General features: G+C 39.2%; 1 protein-coding gene across 2 annotated transcripts in view; it reads left to right on the top strand.

The window, feature by feature from the left end:
- The window catches only part of PXDN (peroxidasin), a 275,495-nt gene that overhangs the window by 230,236 nt on the left and 26,370 nt on the right, over nucleotides 1–18,889 (top strand). For both annotated transcript variants that reach the window (XM_029595788.1, XM_029595787.1), the window contains exon 20: nucleotides 13,825–13,945. In XM_029595788.1, coding sequence (XP_029451648.1) covers nucleotides 13,825–13,945 — 121 coding nt within the window. The remainder of the gene's footprint in view (nucleotides 1–13,824; nucleotides 13,946–18,889) is intronic.

Raw genomic sequence — 18,889 nt, 5'->3', positions numbered from 1 at the left:
TAATGACCAGTTTATTCTACTAAAATTATTTCTTGTACATTGTTGTTGTCAATCCCACGTGATAGCGTTTTTTCCCACTCTTACTGACAACTTGTAAATTGAGACCCCTGTTTAAAATATTGACTAAAAACTTCAAAAAGTCCAGTTTTGGGATAATAGGTGTAGGAATTAAACATAATCCAAATTTTGAGCTCGGGTTATAATACTGTTCATTTATTAAAGACTATCATTTCTGTTCTACTTAAGTAAAGGAAGTTCAAGATTTCAGAATTTTACTATGTAGTCTCAACATATTTTGCATATAGAATCAAAGAACAGTAAGAGTTGAAAACTTAATGCTAACTGCACACCAGTGTTTGTTCAAATAAAATATGTATCAGAGCTTTGCTAAGAAAGATGCATTCTGTTTGCTGAAAGAGCTTTCTACCTTTGTAGAAAGTGTCTACGAATGGTACCCTTCTCTCTTGGTTTGATTTGTTGCAGTAGTTTTACTTCGTTATTGAAAGCTTGTTTGAATGTTGACTGTTATATCTGTTACAGGAAAGAGTAAATGTTATTAACCAAGCTTGTTCTATAGAATAATGTTATGTTGTCTTGTCTTGAGAGTGGGTTGAGTGGAATAGCTCACTGTACTTTCTATGTAGAAAACTCCAGTGCTAATGGTACTTTTGGCATATGGCATTTAGGATATTTCTTGCCCCTAGTATGGAAAAAAATAATTGTTTTTAATCTCTGGCAGATGCATGTATGACTTTTGCAGCTTGGCTTTGCATTTCATTTAAAAGATTATCCTGGACAGTTTGTTTCTTACTCAGCACTTCTTACCCTGCTCCTTTGGGTTTTCACCTCAACTGGACTTCTTTTTGGGCATGGCACCATGAGACTTTATACTCCACCAGTTGGGGTTTCTTTCCCTTTTTTTTTTATAATCTCCTTGCTAGCCCAGGCACTGCAACAACAGTTCTCAGCTATCACCCACAGAGTGTAACGGAGACCCTGAGTCTAACTCATGTGCTGCCATTTAGCAGCGGCAGAGACTTCTCTCCCCACGGGGGCGGTGAACTCTGCTTCTGCATCAGCCCCCAGCAACAGTCTGGCGAGCAGAGTCCTGGCCTGGAAACTGAAGAACCAAACTCCTCTGCAAGACAATTTGCAGGACTTGCCACTGGCCTGGCCCTCCATTATGTTATTTTTAATAATGTTTTAAAAATATCTTTGGACTTCTGTGTCTCATACCCATAGGCCTTATACCACGGATAAACTAAAGAAGTTCTCCAATAACAAGCAGCTAAAATAGGCCATAGTAGATCACATGTCTTGTCTTATCATTATTGTCCACTTTTGTTTTCATTTCTACTTTATTTTATTTAATGTGTTTTCATCTTTTAACTGTATATGTTTTTTTGTACCCCGCCTTGAACTTATGAAGGGCGGGCAACAAATATTTAAAAATATATAAATAAATAGAAGCATGCATGGGGATTTCTCACATAGCCCCTTACTTGCTGCTCGTCAGTTTCATTTCCATCCTTTGGAGGAAGAGAATGTCCTGCTAGATGGGTACTGCCACTGTTGTCCACAGCTTGTTTACAGAATTTTATCCTTCTTAGGCGGTTCTGAAACAATTTCTAGTCTAGCATTTTAATCCCATTAAATCTCACTAGTTAGGTTTATTTGACAATTCTCAATTTTTGTTTTACTTTTTTGTTGTTGTTGCCAGCTCAGCTCAACATGTGATCACTGCCCTGATATTTTGTTGAGGAGGGGCAAAATATTGCAGGAACACCCACCTGTGATATTTTGCCCCTTCCATGATAAAATATTGTGGTTTAGTAAATGACCCTCTTACAAGAGTACTCATCAAAACATTACTTGTGTGTGGTCACGATTTTGTGCCTTTTCCACCAATGTGGCTTATTTCTGTCTATCATTAGATAATAGGTAATTGCATACCTACAATTGTTCTCTGATGACTGCAGTATAATGAGCCTTACTTCTTACTTTCTTTCCTATTTGGAAATTCTTTCTCCAGTAACTCCAGGCCTCCTTACTCCAGTTATTCCAGGCCTCCTTATGCCAAGGCAGCTCTGGGCCAGGGCATTATAGGTGATGCCCATCCCCCTGGCACAGTGGCTGCCCATTTATTCTGAATTAAGATGAAATAAGCCTTAAACTAAACAACTCTGTTTTGTTTCTAGCTCTAGGGATATAAAAACTTTTGAATTAAATCAACAATAAGAATATAAAAGATTTGCCTTACTGGGTCAGACCGAAGGTCCATCAGGCCCAGTATCCTGTTTTCCAAAAGTGGCCAATCCAGATCATAAGTACCTGGCAGGATCCCAAAAGGTAGATAGATTTCATTCTCCATACCCCACAGATAAGCTGTGGATTTCCACAAGTCCATCTTAATGATTCATGGACTTTTCTTTCAAGAATTTATCCAGTCCCTTTTTAAACCCAACTACACTAACTGCTTGTATTACATCCTCCGGCAATGAATTCCAGAGTTTAATTGTGCATTGAGTAAAAAATAATATTTCTCTTATTTATCTTAAATGTATTACTTAGTAACTTCATTTTCCCTAGACTTTGTATTTTTTGAAAGAGTAAACAACCAATTCGCATTTACCCGTTCAACTCTACTCATTATTTTATAGAGCTATGTCAAATCTCTTCTCAGTAATCTCTTCTCCAAGCTGAAGAGCTCTAACCTGTTAAGCCTTTCCTCATAGGGGAATCATTCCATCCCTTTTATCATTTTGGGTGCCCTTCTCTGTAACTTTTCTAATTCCACTATATCTTTTTTGAGATGTGGTGACCAGAACTACACAGCATGGAACGATTAAGAGGCATTATGATATTTTCTGTTTTATTGTCCAATCCTTTCCTAATAATCCCTAGCATTCTATTTGCTTTCTTGGCTGTTGCTGCATCCTGAGTAGAGGATTTCAACATAATGTCCATGGCGATGCCTAGATCCTTTTCCTGGGTAGTGACTCTTAATGTGGAACTTTGCATTGTGTAGCTATAATTTGAGTTGTTCTTCCCTACATGCATCATTTTGCACTTGTCCACGTTAAATGCCATCTGTCATTTGGATGCCCAGTCTCATAAGGTCCTCTTGCAATTTCTCACAATCCTCTTGTGATTTAATAACTTTCAATAATTTTGTATCATTAGCCAATTTGATTACCTTACTTGTTCCCATCTGTAGGTCATTTATAATTATGTTAAAAAGCAGTGGTCCCAGTACAGATCCCTGGGGCACTTGTTGGGGAGCAGCCTGTAGCTAGGAATTCACCGTTGTGTGGGGACTACCATGCTACTTGTCCTCGGAGAACGCAGAGTTGCTTACCTGTAACAGGGCTTCTCCAAGGACAGCAGGATGTTAGTCCTCACAAAACCCACCCGCCACCCCGCAGAGTTGGATTTCTCCTATTTTTTATTTTAATCGTATTTCTATGTTACGAGACTGATGAGGGACCCCGCATGGATGCGTGGTATAGGGCATGCTCAGTAGGGATGTGAATCGTGTGATCGATCGTCTTAACGATCGATTTTGGCTGGGGGGGAGGGAAATCTGATCGTCATGGCTTTTTTTGTTAAAAAAATCGTCAAATCGTAAATCGGCGGGAAAACTGGCACACCAAAACAACCCTAAAACCCACCCTGACCCTTTAAAACAAATCCCCCACCCTCCCGAACCCCCCCAAAATGTTTTAAATTACCTGGGGTCCAGTGGGGGGGGGGTCCCGGCACGATCTCCCGCTCTCGGGCCACGGCTGCGTTAATAGAAATGGCGCCGGCGCCATTTTGGTTCCTGTCATCCGAGGTCACGAGTGCAGGAGATTGCTCCCGGACCCCCACTGGACCCCCAGGGACTTTTGGCCAGCTTTGGGGGGCCTCCTGACCCCCACAAGACTTGCCAAAAGTCCAGCAGGGGTCCGGGAGCTACCTCCTGCACTCGGGCCATATTGCCAATATTCAAAATGGCGCCGGCGCTACCTTTGCCCCCAGTGGCGCCTGGACCCCCCCACTGGACCCAGGTAATTTAAAACATTTTGGGGGGGGTTCGGGAGGGTGGGGGATTTGTTTTAAAGGGTCGGGGTGGGTTTTAGAGTTGTTTTGGTGTGCCGGTTTTCCCCCCCTCCCCCGATTTACGATTTTTTGACGATAAATCGGGGGAATTGCTATTGTATCGCGGCTCTAACAATTTTTGACTATTTAAAATATATCTGATGATTGTTTTAAATCGTCAAAAAACGATTCACATCCCTAATGCTCAGTGTGCCTAGTCAAAATTCTCAAAATTTTGACACAAGTTTTCCCGCATTGGGGCTCCATGTGATGATGATACCCATGTGTGAGGACTAACATCCTGCTGTCCTTGGAGAACACCTGTGACAAGTAAGCAACTCTGCTTTGTCAGGTATCTAATAAAGGCTGTAGCTATGTATATTTCTAGTACAAGTTTGTTTTTTTTTTGTTATGCATTCTTTGTAAATATAAGGCGACATGGTTGGATGAGTCACGGTTGCTCCAATTCCTTTCAAAGAATTGTATGTGTCATCGTGATATAATGTTTTGTATTATGCATGTTTTGTGTTTCTTGTACTAAGAAAGGCTTTAATTAAAATATTTAACTAAAAAATGGCAGTTTGAAGATTTGATCCCTGTTTTCCATTTGTTAGAAGCTAGTCCAAGTGATTAAAATATGCAGATAATTTTCAGCCACTATCAGTTGAAGCACTAAATAACTTTAGTAATGCACAATTGCTCCGTTATCTTAACTCAGTGATTTGTTTTGGACAATGATATATTTCCATGTTTTTTTATGTTTATGAAACTGCAGAAGTTGTTTAGATAACACAGATGTTTTGGGTAACATATTCATAGGAAACCAGAATGTTGTTTGCTTTCTGTTTTGTACAGCTTTGGAGGAATGCATGACATTGACAGTAAATCAGACCATGGATTAAAACAGTTGTCTTTTAAAACAAAGCATTCGAGTTGCTTTTCTGGCAGAATGTAATTTTAAAATTTAAAATGTATACAGTGTATATAATTTTCTTGTTTTCTCTTGTAAAACCTAGTCTTATAAGTAATTTTCTTCATTGTTCTCTTATTTGTGTCTTTACATTCCTTTCTTAATAAGAAACATGTTTTGTACGGTAGAAAATAAATGTTAAAGTTGGAAATATTCAGTTTGGTGGTTCAGATCATTGTCCCATGGTCCCTAGATTGAATTCTCCTCATAAATTCAGTAGATTTTGTAGCAATATGAAAGTGACATACTCATGGTTTTATAATACGATTTAGGGGTAAAAATATATTTTTTTTCTTTGATAATGCAAGTGAAAATGACTAGTGTTTGTGACTAGGCAGTAATATGATATTCTATGTGGTCACCATAGTTCTTATGCTACAACATCTGTTTAAGTAGCAACTGCTGGCCAGATTACAGTGTGAGTGCTGCAATTGCCACCAAGTCTAAAGGAAAATTAGTTTCATAATTCGTGATTTGCTACAGGTACAGTGTTACGTCAGGAAAAGAAATACTGTATGTTGATTAGGTATTTTTAGGATAAGACAATTTCTTGTTGGTTCAATAAAAGGTATCAGAGGGTACAAAGATTATAGTTTTCTTTAGTGCCTGTATGGCTACTAGAACTCTGTACTACATTGCTGATTCAGTAGATGTCATTTGTGATTGTAAAAGAAAGTCTTCCACTAAAAAGACAAGAGTGTAACACTTTTTTTTGCCTCTACCTAAATGACTTCTATTGAATTGCAAAAGGCAAAATTAATGTTGCCCAGATTTGAATTTTGGGCTTCCTACAATCAAACCTACTTTATGTCTATGGTTAAAAAAAATTAGAGGGATACTCTGGCTGTATTTCTGGTCTGACATTATACTACAGTATGTGTAATGTCAAAATTCTCTCTCATGTGTCAGCATGAGCACTGGATGGCTGCTCATGCTGATTGGTCAGCGAGACACTACTGGGGCAGGTTGAACTAACATTTAAAACCATCCAGGATGCGTACATATTCCATGTGATCGTATTCTTGCTGTCCCCTAGTTCCCAGTGTACATAAACATACAAATATACACTAATAACACATTCAGTCTTGGATTTATGTTCAGGCCTACTACGCCTGTGTCTAGGGTGACAAAAATCTGGATGGTGGCAAAGTTCCTGCCTGCTACACAGATAGACAATCCCTCCTCTGCCCGGACCTCCAATCTCATTTATCCCCTTTGCCATTGAATGTCTGATCCCTTCCCTGCCACAGCTGCAAACATAAGGACTGTGCCTGCACTGTAAACAAAAGGCAGTAAGCATGAACACAAGTGCCATGCTAGATCAGATCAAGGTTCATCAAGTCCAGCATCCTGACAATGGCCAGTCCAGGTCGCAAGTACCCAACAGATCCCCTAATTGATCTGTTTCTTGTGTCTCACCCCCCAGGAATAAGCATTGGCTTTCCCAAATCTACCTAATAACTGTTTATGGAATTTTTCTTCAGGAACTTGTGCAGTCCTCTCTTGAATCTCACATTCAGGCTGATGCAATATAAAGCTCAAAAAATGTGCGTCCAAATTGGCGCACGTTTTTTCAACGCGCGCACATTCTCCCCTCCAGGGTGTCCAACGCAATACCCAAATGAGTTGCCGTGTTAAAAGGGATGCGCAATGGATAATTTGTGCATCCCTGGTTCTCTGCATCGAGTGCCCAGGAGAAGTGACTGGGCACCCACAGTCTGGCCAGAGCTCCCTCCCCACCCCCCTGGCAGGGCTGTACCCGATTCGCCTTTTCACTAATGCTTGTCAGGACAGCCTTCTGAAAGGGGATTGTTCCTTTCAGGAGTGAATACATTAATATTAAGTGCCCTATATGTAACATTAATTTATTTACTCCTTCACTTACCCTGCTTCAGCCCCGAGACCCCTGTCAGCACCTGGGAGGCTGCTTCTCATGCTACTCCGGTCCTCTAAGCAGCAGCAGGCAGCTTTTAGCTCACTGACTGCAGTGCGACGACTTGCCCCAGCCACTAGCATTATCCTCTCTCTCAACCTTGAAATTTAGGAGCCTATTTCCTCTTCTTTGCACTAAGCTGCAGCCTCTCTAGCTCCCTAGTGAGAATTGCTTGATTTTAAGCAATCACTAATGCACCCTTGATTTGCGGTAAGACTTAACACCAGCCCCGGGCTGGCAATAAATTTGCCACATTAGAAATGGTGCGTTAGCCAAGCAGCGATTTTTCTACGTCGAGGGTAATGGCTAATAGCCTCATTTACATGGCATTTACATATGATGAACACTATTATCTACGTGCATTTTAGATGCGCTAGTCCTATTATTGCATCGGGAGTTATTCTAGTGCGTCCAAAACGTGCAGCCAACACGAGGGTTAAGCTGTGCGTAATTCTGGGTGCACTATATTGCATCGGCCTGTATGTTAGTTGCCGTGATCACTTCCACAGGCAGCTGATTCCTTAGCTTTATACTTCACTGTGTGAAGAAATACTTCCTATGATTTCTTTAAATCTGCCAGTTACTAGATTCATGGAGTGTCCCCTAGTCCTAATGTTGTTTGAAAGGGTAAATAACCATTCCCTATCTGTCTCACTCCACTCATTATTTTATAAATCTCAATCATATCCTCACACAGTCATCTTTTTTTCCAAACTAAAGATCCCTAATCTGTTTAATCTTGCTCCATAAGGGAGCTTTACTGTCCACTTTATCATTTTTGTCACCTGTCTCTACATTTTCTAAGTCACTATGTCTTTCTTGAGATGTGGTGACCAAAACTGCACACTATACTCAGTGTTGTCACACCATGGATCTATTCAAAGGCATTATGACAGTCTCAGCTTTGTTCTCTATTCTTTTCCAAATAAATTCTGACATTCTATTTGCCTTTTCGACTGCCATTGCTCACTGAGTTGAAGATTTCAAAGCATGGTCCACAAGGTATCCAAAGTCCTTTTCCTGAGTGGAGACTCCTAACACGGAACCCAGCATCGTGTATCTGTAGTTGGGATTCATTTTATCTACATGCATCACTTTGCACTTACCCACATTCAATTTCTTCTGCCATTGAGATGCCCCATCTCCTAACCTCTCGGGCCATCGGCTGCCACTAATCAAAATGGCGCTGATGGCCCTTTGCCCTTACCATGTGACAGGGGCTATCGGTGCCATTGGCTGTCCCCTGTCACATGATAGGAGCAATGGATGGCTCACACCATTTTTTAAGATGGCGCCAGCCGTCCATTACTCCTACCATGTGACAGAGGCCAGCCAATGGCACCGCTAGCCCTTGTCACATGGTAAGGGCAAAGGGCCATCGGCGCCATTTTGTTTACTGGCAGCCGACAGCCCAAGAGTGGAAGATCATTCCTGGGACTCCACTGGACCACCAGGGACTTTAGGCAAGTTTTTTTTTTGGGGGGGGGTCGGGAGGGTGGGGGATTGTAATTAATTAAATCTCTGAAGGGTTGGGATGGGTTTTTTTTGTGGTTTTTTTTTTTTCACGAAATAGCACGATAAAAGTTTTCCGACCCGGGGAGTGAACCGAAATGGCCCTCCCCAGACCCGAAAATGAAACGGGGACGAAAATTTTTTTTATACATACCCCTAATATTTAATTCTAAACAACTCTTTGGGGTTGTTAAACATTTAAAGAGAAGCTACAACTTCACAAAGGGCACATTTCGAGAAGTTACAACTTCACAAAGGGCACTTGTAATGACTAATCCACCACATTCTTAGACAAAATCAGTAAGTTGAAACACAATTCCCTAGCTGTTCTCCAACAAAAGCACCTGAAAAGTCAAAAGGCATTGTTAAGCGGTCCACTACCCAAGCAAAATAGGTCCTCTGCCCGAATGCGGCAGGACAGCTGAGGTCAGCGGCACCGGCATGCTCTCTTCTTCCCGCCCCCCCCTCCCCATGGCCCAGAAGAGGAAGTGGTGAGCAGCAGCTGCATATGCGAGAAGAAGATACCATGCTAGTGTGGGTAGCATCGGCCCGAAGAAGAGAAGAGAGGCGCGGCCTGAAGAATGAGCAGCATGCCTCAGAATAAAATTAGGAACAACGTCAACCCCCACAGCCGAAGGGCCTCCTTTCACCGCGAGGGCTGAAGGTGAAGGAGGTTGCTGCTGCCTTTAGAGTTAGAAGTGGAGGAGGCTGCTGCTGCCGCTAGTTCTGTGATAAAGCCGATCCTAAAAAATAAGAATGATAGAACTGACGATTGGGACAACTATCGTCCAATATCCAACTTGTCATTTCTAGCAAAAGTTCTTGAGAAAGCAGTGTTATCCCAGCTTGTAAATCAATTAGAAGATCAAAATATTCTCTCCCCAAATCAATTTGGATTTAGGAAACATCACTCAACTGAAACATTACTCCTCTCATTAACGGACTCGGTTTTATGAGGGCTTGATGCAGATGAATCTTACTGTCTTGTGCTAATTGACCTAACGGCTGCCTTCAACACTGTGGACCATAACAGTCTTTCTTGGGAATAACAGCTTTTAAGGATTGACAGTTGAGACAACATATGCTATAATATGCTGAAATAGTGACAAGTAGAAAGTGTTTGACAAAGCGGCAGACTTTTTTTTACCAAAAAAAAAAATTTATGAAGATTACCATTTGCTATATGAAATATGTTTTAACATCTTGGTAACTATTATGAACATACTATTATAATACTTAATGAATTATTTCTATTGTGTATTTGTATGATTTTGTTCATGTAAAGTATGTATGAGTCAGGTGTATCAGTGGTGAGATTGTCTTAAAATGTTTTTGTGTTCTAAGTTATACAATTATGGAATGATTATGTTTGTGGCTTATATTTAATGGCACTTCAATGTATATACTGATTCACGTTTTTGTATACTTAGTGAAAATTTGAGAATTATTTTGTTAATCTTTTTAACTTTTTGTTTAAAAAAGTATTCAAACAAATTATTTAACTATAATTATTCTCTTTATTGTTCCTATAACCTGTTATGCCATCAGTTGAGAAACATTGGGATCAAAGGCCAGGTTCTCAGATGGTTCTCTTCATTTCTAATAGAACATTCCAGGTCAAACTGGGCAACCATATATCTGATACTTTCCAATGTGATACAGGTGTCCCTCAAGGCTCAGCCCTCTTAGCAACACTATTCAATATTTACATGCTCCAACTATGTAAATTACTGACAAATCTAGGAATAACTTTCTTCTCATATGCTGATGACACAGCATATGAGAAGTTTTGCATCCCACTCTCCAGATCATTTGAAAATGCAGCTTCAGTATGCTCTACCTGTATGAAAGCAGTATAACAAGAACTTTTGCACCTTAAATTAATATTAAATCCTAAAAAGAATGAAATAATTTGGCTGAGTAGAAACTCATCGATAGTTAAACCACCTGCCCTAAACCTGGGTAATTTTCAAATTAATCCCTCAAATCAAGTACGGGATTTAGGAATACAGCTAGATGAAAATCTTACAATGAAAATGCACATCAGTAAATTAATCAAGACAAGTTATGCCAAGTTGCGTATACTACATCAGTTGAAACCATTATTAACTTTTGAGGACTTCCATACTGTATTGCAAACTCTAATCTTCTCAAACCTAGATTACGTAACTCCTTACTACTTGGTCTTCCAGCATGTCACTTAAAACCATTACAACTATTACAAAATGCAGCAGCAAGAATCTTAATAGGATCTAGGAAATATGATCACATTACGCCCTCACTGATGTCACTGCATTGATTACAAGTACAATCCAGAATCTGCTATAAAGCATTAACGATGATAATCAGCATCATTCATTCCAATAACATCGGCTTGTTAGGAGTGACACTACAACTATACAATCTACAGTGATCACTAAGATCTCAAAATAAAGGATTATTGACCATTCCTACAATATGGAGCACACATCTGATGCAAATAAGAGATCCTGTGTTTTCCATAGTGGGTCCAAAGTTCTGGAATTCTCTGCCTGAGACGTTAAGTATTTTACCAGATAGAGATTTAAATTTGAGCTAAAGACTTGGCTATTCAAAAATGCATATAAATTAACTTAAAAACATCAGAATATACAGAGCCACAAGGACAAAAGATAATCGAATCATGAGAATAAATCAAACGTGAGAATGTAAGATTCTCAAAACAATCCACTGACTAAGATGTGAAAAATATAATTTTGTTTTTATTTTCAAGATTCTTTGTCTTAAGTACGTGATTTATAATTAATATGTACTACAAAATTTCACCTGATAAATATTAATGCCTGTCTATGAATTCCATCTCTTAACCAATCATTGTTTGTTGAGTTAAAACTAAGAATGTCATTTTATAAACCATTGTGATCTGTACATGGAATGACGATATGTAAGATGTCTAAATAGAGGCCAGACTGATGATCTACAATATTATTTACCTGGTATGGATGGTAAATTTCCAGGACTTGTTTTTCCAGTGTATGATAGCAGTAGAAGATTGGTTATCTCAAAATCATTTAACATTAAATGTTTCAAAGACTATATTATTGAAAATTGACATGGTCGTGTTGCCAAAAGTTGGATCCTTATCTTTTGCTGGTATACCTTTGCAACTTATAAGCATGAAATGTGGGGGTTATCCTTGATTCTGGGTTAAATTTTGTCCCACAGATAAAACAGGTTGTAAACAGAACTTTTTACAGGTTGAAGGTTTTGAGACCGTTGAAATTCATGTTGTCCCCAACATTGTTCAGATCAGTGCTACAAGCCTTATTGTTTGAACAGTAAGACTATTGTAATAGCCTTTATTATGGGCTCGCCAAAAAAAGAAACAGTTAAGAGCATTACAGTTGGTTTAGCACACATTGGCTTGGGTATTAACCGGAGTTTCAATTAGGGATCATATATCCCCCAATATTCCTTAAGCTGCATTGATTAACAATTAAGGCTGGAGCACAGTTTAAACTGGTAGTCATTATCTTTAAACTTGCATACTGAAAACCCATGTTCTTTGGTCGATACCATTCAAAAATACATGCCAGTAAGGGCACTTAATTCTCAAGATGCACATTTGTTGAGGGTACCATCTGTCCAGTCCTGTAAACTGGAAAGGTGGCCCCAATACTTTAGAATGCGCTGTCTTGTGAATTTCATAGCACTTCTGATGTGAAGTTTTCTTAAAAAAAAAAAAAAATCTGAAGGCTTTTCTTTTTATAAATGCTTTTAATATTTAAGTTGTCAATTGTTTTGTTTAATTTATTGCTGAAGATTATGATTATTATTTGTTATCCGCAGTGAATATTATATAGAGCTGTGGAATATAAGCAATGCTGAATAAATAAATCAAGCCTAAGAGGTGGAATAACATTTTCTGGTATCTTTAAAATTTCATCTAGATACCTTTAGAACAGATCTATTGGAGAAGCTATAATCACTTTAAGAAATTGAGAAACCTCAAATTTAATTTCTAAGTACAGTTCTCCAAATTTTCCAATTTCTTATTGGTTATAAATCTTATCTTGAACCAAAGAGAACTGCTTAACTTGGGTCAAGATCCCCTCCAACTCATGGGCTTGAGTAGATAACTTAAATTCCTGAGCCTTAAGTCGCTCATCAACTTTAGTTGAAGAAACAGCTTAAGTGGAAACAGCTTAATGCAAAGAGGCTAGTCTCTGGCCTAAGCAGGGGAGAAGCAAAAGAGTTGCCATAGTGACTGAATAATTTAACGAGGCCCCAGAGTCACTTAACCTGATGGAAAAATTCCCCTATCCTGTCCAGCCTGCACAAGAGCTGCCATATCCACACCTTGACCCTCAATTCCTCTGATCCTCAGCAACTCCTGGGAGGTCTGAGATCTCAGCACTTGGCATTCTGCATTCCGAGTATGAAACAGTTGGCGCCCCACCTCTTTAAGTGTCAAGCGATAAACTCTGATGCTCAAACACAAACACACACCATAGGTAAACCCACACCATAGGTAAATACACAATTTCATGGATCTGATTATACTCCTTGCCAGCTGTGAGTATATACAGTATGTAATATATATATATATGTATGTATCTATAATTTCATACACATGGAGGTTAGGTAAAAGATTTAGTGGCCTGTGCACTAAAGATTAATGTGCATGTTAAGGTGATTTTGCATGTGCAAAAAATAACAGGCTATGTACTAAGGCCCTAGCGTGCACACTAAACTGAAGTCAGAGGACATTATCAAGTATGTGTTATCATTTGTGTATACCCTTATATAAATGAAGGAACGTTGTATGCGAAATAGGCTTTCACATGTGCACAGTAGTAGTATTGTGTGCCTCCTTCCACCTGTCATTTATCATGGGCCTGTTGAAACCTAAAAGTTAGCACTTTCAGACTAGGTATTCATTTTTTTGCACTCATGCTGCATATTGAAATTGAGGGGTTAGGTATTGTGGTTCTAGATGGCGGGGACTTAGGGAGAGAATGAAATCCTCCCAACTAGCCTGCTCTTTTATTTTGGCACAGTTAATATGGATTTTGATATGCAGGGTGTACATGCCAATAAAGAGGCTGCTTTTTAGTGGGTGCATAAATGAGTGTTGTACACCCTATGTTAAGTGAAATTTTAGCATGCATTGTAAATTTGAATGTTATGCATGCTAAATCATTTTTAGCACACATTCTAGTGCATAGGGCACAGAGTATTGTGTATATTATGAACAAATTACAGTACTCACTGAGCCATACAGATTTATGATCTTTGTTTTTAAGGCACATTCAGATATTAATTTAACAGGTTAACATTTTGTTTCCAGACTGTAGAACAAGAGGACAATTTAATGCACTTTCACATCACTTCCGAGGAAGGCGCTCTACAGAATATAGCTTTCAAGAAGAAAAGCCATCACTGAAAAAGGAAATGGAAAATACATTTGGGTAAGACTAAATTTAAAAATCAGTTTCTGTACCCAGATATTGGATATATACATATGTGTGTGTGTATATAATATTAATATATATATATTATGTATATGTGTGTATATATGATATAAAGGGGAGATGTAAGTATGGTATACATTTTCAGAATATCTTTTAATTGAACAGCAACAGTACACTTACAAAATTTCATTACATTATGTTGCTCTGAAAGTTTTATTATCATTACACTTATCTAGTATTTCAAAGAATGCACACCATTAGCCAACTGAGTGACTTAACATTAACTGCAGGCAGGGTAGGCTGACATTCTACTAAACTTTCAAAGGGAGAAATTCCGACCCCTCCCCAAAGAAATGTCTCACAAGCAGAGATTCTAGACATCGAGTACCTAGTTAATAATAGGAAAAAAGGAAAAACCTTCAACCACTGAAACCTCCATCATATACCAAAAATGATTACCTATAAAGAAATTAGTAAATAATTTTGGATATTGAATGATCCCTGTCCTCTTCATCTGAAAAATCATGCACAATGGCCTGCCAGTTCTCTGAATTTGAGAAGGAATTGCACATCTGTGCTCCAGCTTCCATCTGCAAAGGTTTTTAGACACGTCCATTTTCAAAACTGAGTCTTTTCTGCCATTATCCCCAAACTTTGGAATGAATTGCCAATTGTTTTGAGAGAAATTTGCTGAAATTCTATAAGATTGAAAACTTGGCTAATGTCTCAAGGGTGAGAATTTTAACTAAAACAGATTCCCACTTTGAAGCTTATAGTGCACTGGTATGATATTTCAGTGTATATTTTATGTGCACTGCTTGTATTAATGTAACTGTTTATTTTATCTTCTTGCTGTGTTATGTTATAAATTGTACATCGCTTTGAGTGATTTTTAATCAGGAAGGCAATCATAAATGTTGTTAAATAACATAGGGTACCCTTCACTTCCTGTATTATTCATATCATTAAGAAATCGAGACTGTATCACGATATATTTCTTTAGGCACTCCTGAGAGGCATCTGCTTCTCTAGAGTGACAGTATGCTTTTTTCTTTCTAATCATCATCATCAGTTGAGTAGTACATGCCAGATGTGCACAATGCAGAAAAGACAAACATAATAGACCATCCCTGCGCCTTGAAGCCTACAGTCTAGTCAGGACAAATATATATGAAACACACGTAGACAAAAAACAAAGAAGCAGCTTTGATTTAAGTCAGAAATTGAACTTATTAGGTGTAATTTCAGCTGGCATTTCTGGATTAAGTCTAGGCCAGCAGCTGTCAGTGGACAATAATTTAATTTTTGATTAGAACCATTTCTGACATATTCTGACCACCCGTTTAATAGAAATATTTTCGGTTGTAGGGAGAGATTAACCTCCTTAACCTTTTAGGCACCAATGTTCCACAAGTGGAACATTTTTTCATATACTTTTAATTACTTGCAAATTTTTTTATACCATATTTGGGTCTAGTTAACTAAGATATGTAAAAACGGGCATCAGGAAATAATTCCTTCAATGAGCAGGATCTAAAAGGTTAATTTCTTTAATACTGCATAGTCTCATAAAGCAATATTCTTGGATCTTTGGGTATTCCTACATTTATACACACACACACACACACACACACACACACAAAATGAGTGACATCTTTTTCTGTGGGAGGGGAAAACTCTTGTTAAATCCACATTTTTTTGTCTGAATGATATGGCTAACTAGCATTATATGCTTTATGTCTGTCGAAGCTAGTCTGAATAGAAAATATGGTTTCATAGAAATGTACACAGTGAATGCAGTGCCTTTGAGTGAAGATAACTTGGAAAAATTCTGAATAGAGGAAAATTACACTTGCAAGTGTGAAAAATGTAAATGATTGAGTGTTGTATGTTATAGTTCCTAAACTCAACTCTCATCCATCTCTCGCTTTCTGGATATTCATGACGAATACTCATAAAATGCTTTTCAGTTCCTTTGTTCTACTGCTCCCCATCATGTAGTTCTACCTGGCCATCAGTAAAGTCTGGCAGAAATGTGAGACGGGAAGGGGGAGATGGTATCAGCATAGAACACTTAATATAAAAATCCATATGTTACTCAGTTAAACATTTTAACTGCGAATCTCGTTCACAGTATTGTGGTGTGTTAGCAACAGGATGGTAAAAACATAGCTGCTGTCCATTTCAATTGTTATACATGAAGCAGATTCTTTGTAGTTTGTTTTCCCATAGAGACCCTAAAATTCTACCAATTGGTATTAGAACAATTACAGGCTAGATAAGAACACACACCAGTAGTATCATCGTCTAGGATCTCATTATCCTTTATGCCCTTGTTGATTTTTTTCTATTAATATGAATAAAAACAGAATCTGTAAACTTTATTTTAAACTGTCAGTTTAACATTATATGAGCAAATTTAAGGCATCATTATGTTCTCCATTTGCTATAGACCCCATGTCTTTGCTCCAGCCATATAAATATACCTTTTTTTCAGGATCGATCCATGAAGCACTCTACTGATAACACTTCTTTTAGAGTAAACTCCATTTACTAGTATGTTCTGTTGTCAATCATTCAACTACTTCCTAAACTACAGCTAGATTCATCATTTTGCTGTAATTTTCGCATGTTTAACACCCACGATAAAAAAAAAAAAAAGGGGGCATGGTTAGGAAAATTTTGTAAGTTACCGCAACGCACGTAATTTTTAGGGCTTCACATAGATATTTACCTCTACACACGTTAAATTTATTGCACCCACAATATTTGCACTTTGCAAGCTGAGAAGTGCCCAGGCAGGCATTTCCATGTTTTGGGCTGCTCCGAGACAGAGAGAGAGACTCCTTAGAAGGCTCTCATGTTAGTCAACTATTTATACCACTGTAGGAGGGGCATCTAGTAACTCGAGGTGTGGTTTGGGTGGTGGTCTAGGGTTTGGGGACCAGTTTTATATTCACAATCAGATGTACGAACAGCACAGTATACATCAGTGAGGATCTGATGTGATTTGGAATGAGGAAAGGTACACAAAGATTAGATTTTTACAATGTACTCTCGCCCTAGCTTGATGCACTCTCTACCTGGGTGCTATCAAGCTAGGGCAAGAGTACATTGTAGAAATCTCATCTTTATGTACCTTTCCTCATTCCAAATCACATCAGATCCTCACTGATGTATTCTGTGCTGTTCGTACATCTGATTGTGAATGTAAAACTGGTCCCCAAACCCTAGACCACCACCCAAACCTCACCTCGAGTTACTAGCTGCCCCTCCTACAGTGGTATCAATAGATGACAAATGTGTGCAACCCCAGAGGTGCTCTCTCTCTTCCCCTCTAGACCACTCCCCTCTTCCTGCTTCTCTCTCCCCTCTCCTGCCCAAAACGGGATTTGCGATAAATATCTCAAATAACGTGCATTACATTATCTCATGCAACGTTAAACACCCCTCATTTTCATAAACCCCGCCCAAACTCTTCTCAAGTAAGTGCCTGAATGTTAATTTTAATGTAGCAAGCTGGTCCAGTATATGATGATTTTTCCATAGTGTAAAATATTTTGACTTTTAAATACTTATTGGGATAGAACAGTGGTTCTCAACCGATGTGTCACCAAGCACACGTAGGTGTGTCGCCACACTTCCCGGTCCCCCGCTGACCCAGCTGCTCCCACTACCCAAGCGAAATAGGTCCTTCGCCTGAACGCGGCAGGACAGCTAATGTCAGCGGCACCGGCATGCTCTCTTCTTCCCGCCACCCCCCGCGGCCCGGAAGAGGAAGTGGTGAGCAGCAGGTGCATGCGCGAGAAGAAGATACCATGCTAGTGTGGGTAGCATCGGCCCGAAGAAGAGAAGAAAGACGTGGCTTGAAGAATGAGCAACCCGCCTCGGAGTAAAACTAGGAACAATGTCAACCCCCGCAGCCGATGGCCCTCCTTTCACCGAGAGGGCTGAAAGTGAAGGAGGTTGCCTGCTACCTTTAGGGTTGGAAGTGGAGGAGGGGGCTGCTGCTGCCAGTTATGGGGGAGGGGGGGGGGAAGAGAGTGAGTGAATGAGCAAGCATATGTGTTTGTGATCCTGCATGTGTGTGTGTGAGTGAGACAGCATGTATGTGAATGATTGAGAGCCTGTATGTGTAAGTTTGTGATTGAAAACCTGTTTTTGTGAAAGACTGTGTGTGTGATTGAGATCCTTTGTTTGTGAGAGAGATCATGTGTATGTATGATTAAGAGCCCGTGTGTATAAGTAAGAGAGAGAGCATGTGTGTCTGTGTGAGATTGAGAGCTGGTTTAGGTGAGGGAGCATTTGAGTATGTGATTTGAGAGCCCAAGTATAAGTGAGAGAAGGAGAGAGATCATGTGTGTAAGCATGTGAATGAGAGTCTGTGTGTGTGAGAGAAAGACAGTATGTATGTGTGTGATTGAAAACCTGTGTATGTAAGCGAGAAAAGACAGCACGAGTGTAAATGTGTAATTAAGAGCCTATATAATTGAGAGAGAAAAAGCATGTGTATATGTGAGCGATGGAAAGACAGTGTGAGAGGGAGAGAAAAGAAAGTTGCAAGCAAACCATCCCTCCTCCTGCTAATTCAAAACAATCTCAGGGCACCTGGATACCAAACGTTCACAGTCATGCAGAGCAAAACATTTTTTGTATCCTTATTATTTTTCGTTATTGGGCCTTTGTGTCTGCTATTTCGAAATATTTTATTGGTATGTAGAAATTTTTTATATGAATTTTTAAATTATTGGATATTCCATTCATCAGCTGTTTTGAAATAATCTGTTCTTTTTGTTAGTATGGTTTTGCTACGATAGGGGTAGTGAATCAGATCTTCCGCCTCTGGGGGAGCCCAGAAGTGGATCTGTTCATGTCCCCTGCAACAGAAAGATGACTCTGTTCTGCTCCCTGTACAGAACATATGGCAAACCAGCTTCAGAC

The sequence above is a fragment of the Rhinatrema bivittatum genome, chromosome 3, assembly GCF_901001135.1.
Source record: "Rhinatrema bivittatum chromosome 3, aRhiBiv1.1, whole genome shotgun sequence".
In the NCBI taxonomy this organism is placed as follows: Eukaryota; Metazoa; Chordata; class Amphibia; order Gymnophiona; family Rhinatrematidae; genus Rhinatrema; species Rhinatrema bivittatum.
Note: the sequence above shows the minus strand (reverse complement) of the source record. Positions and strands in the feature narration are given on the sequence as shown.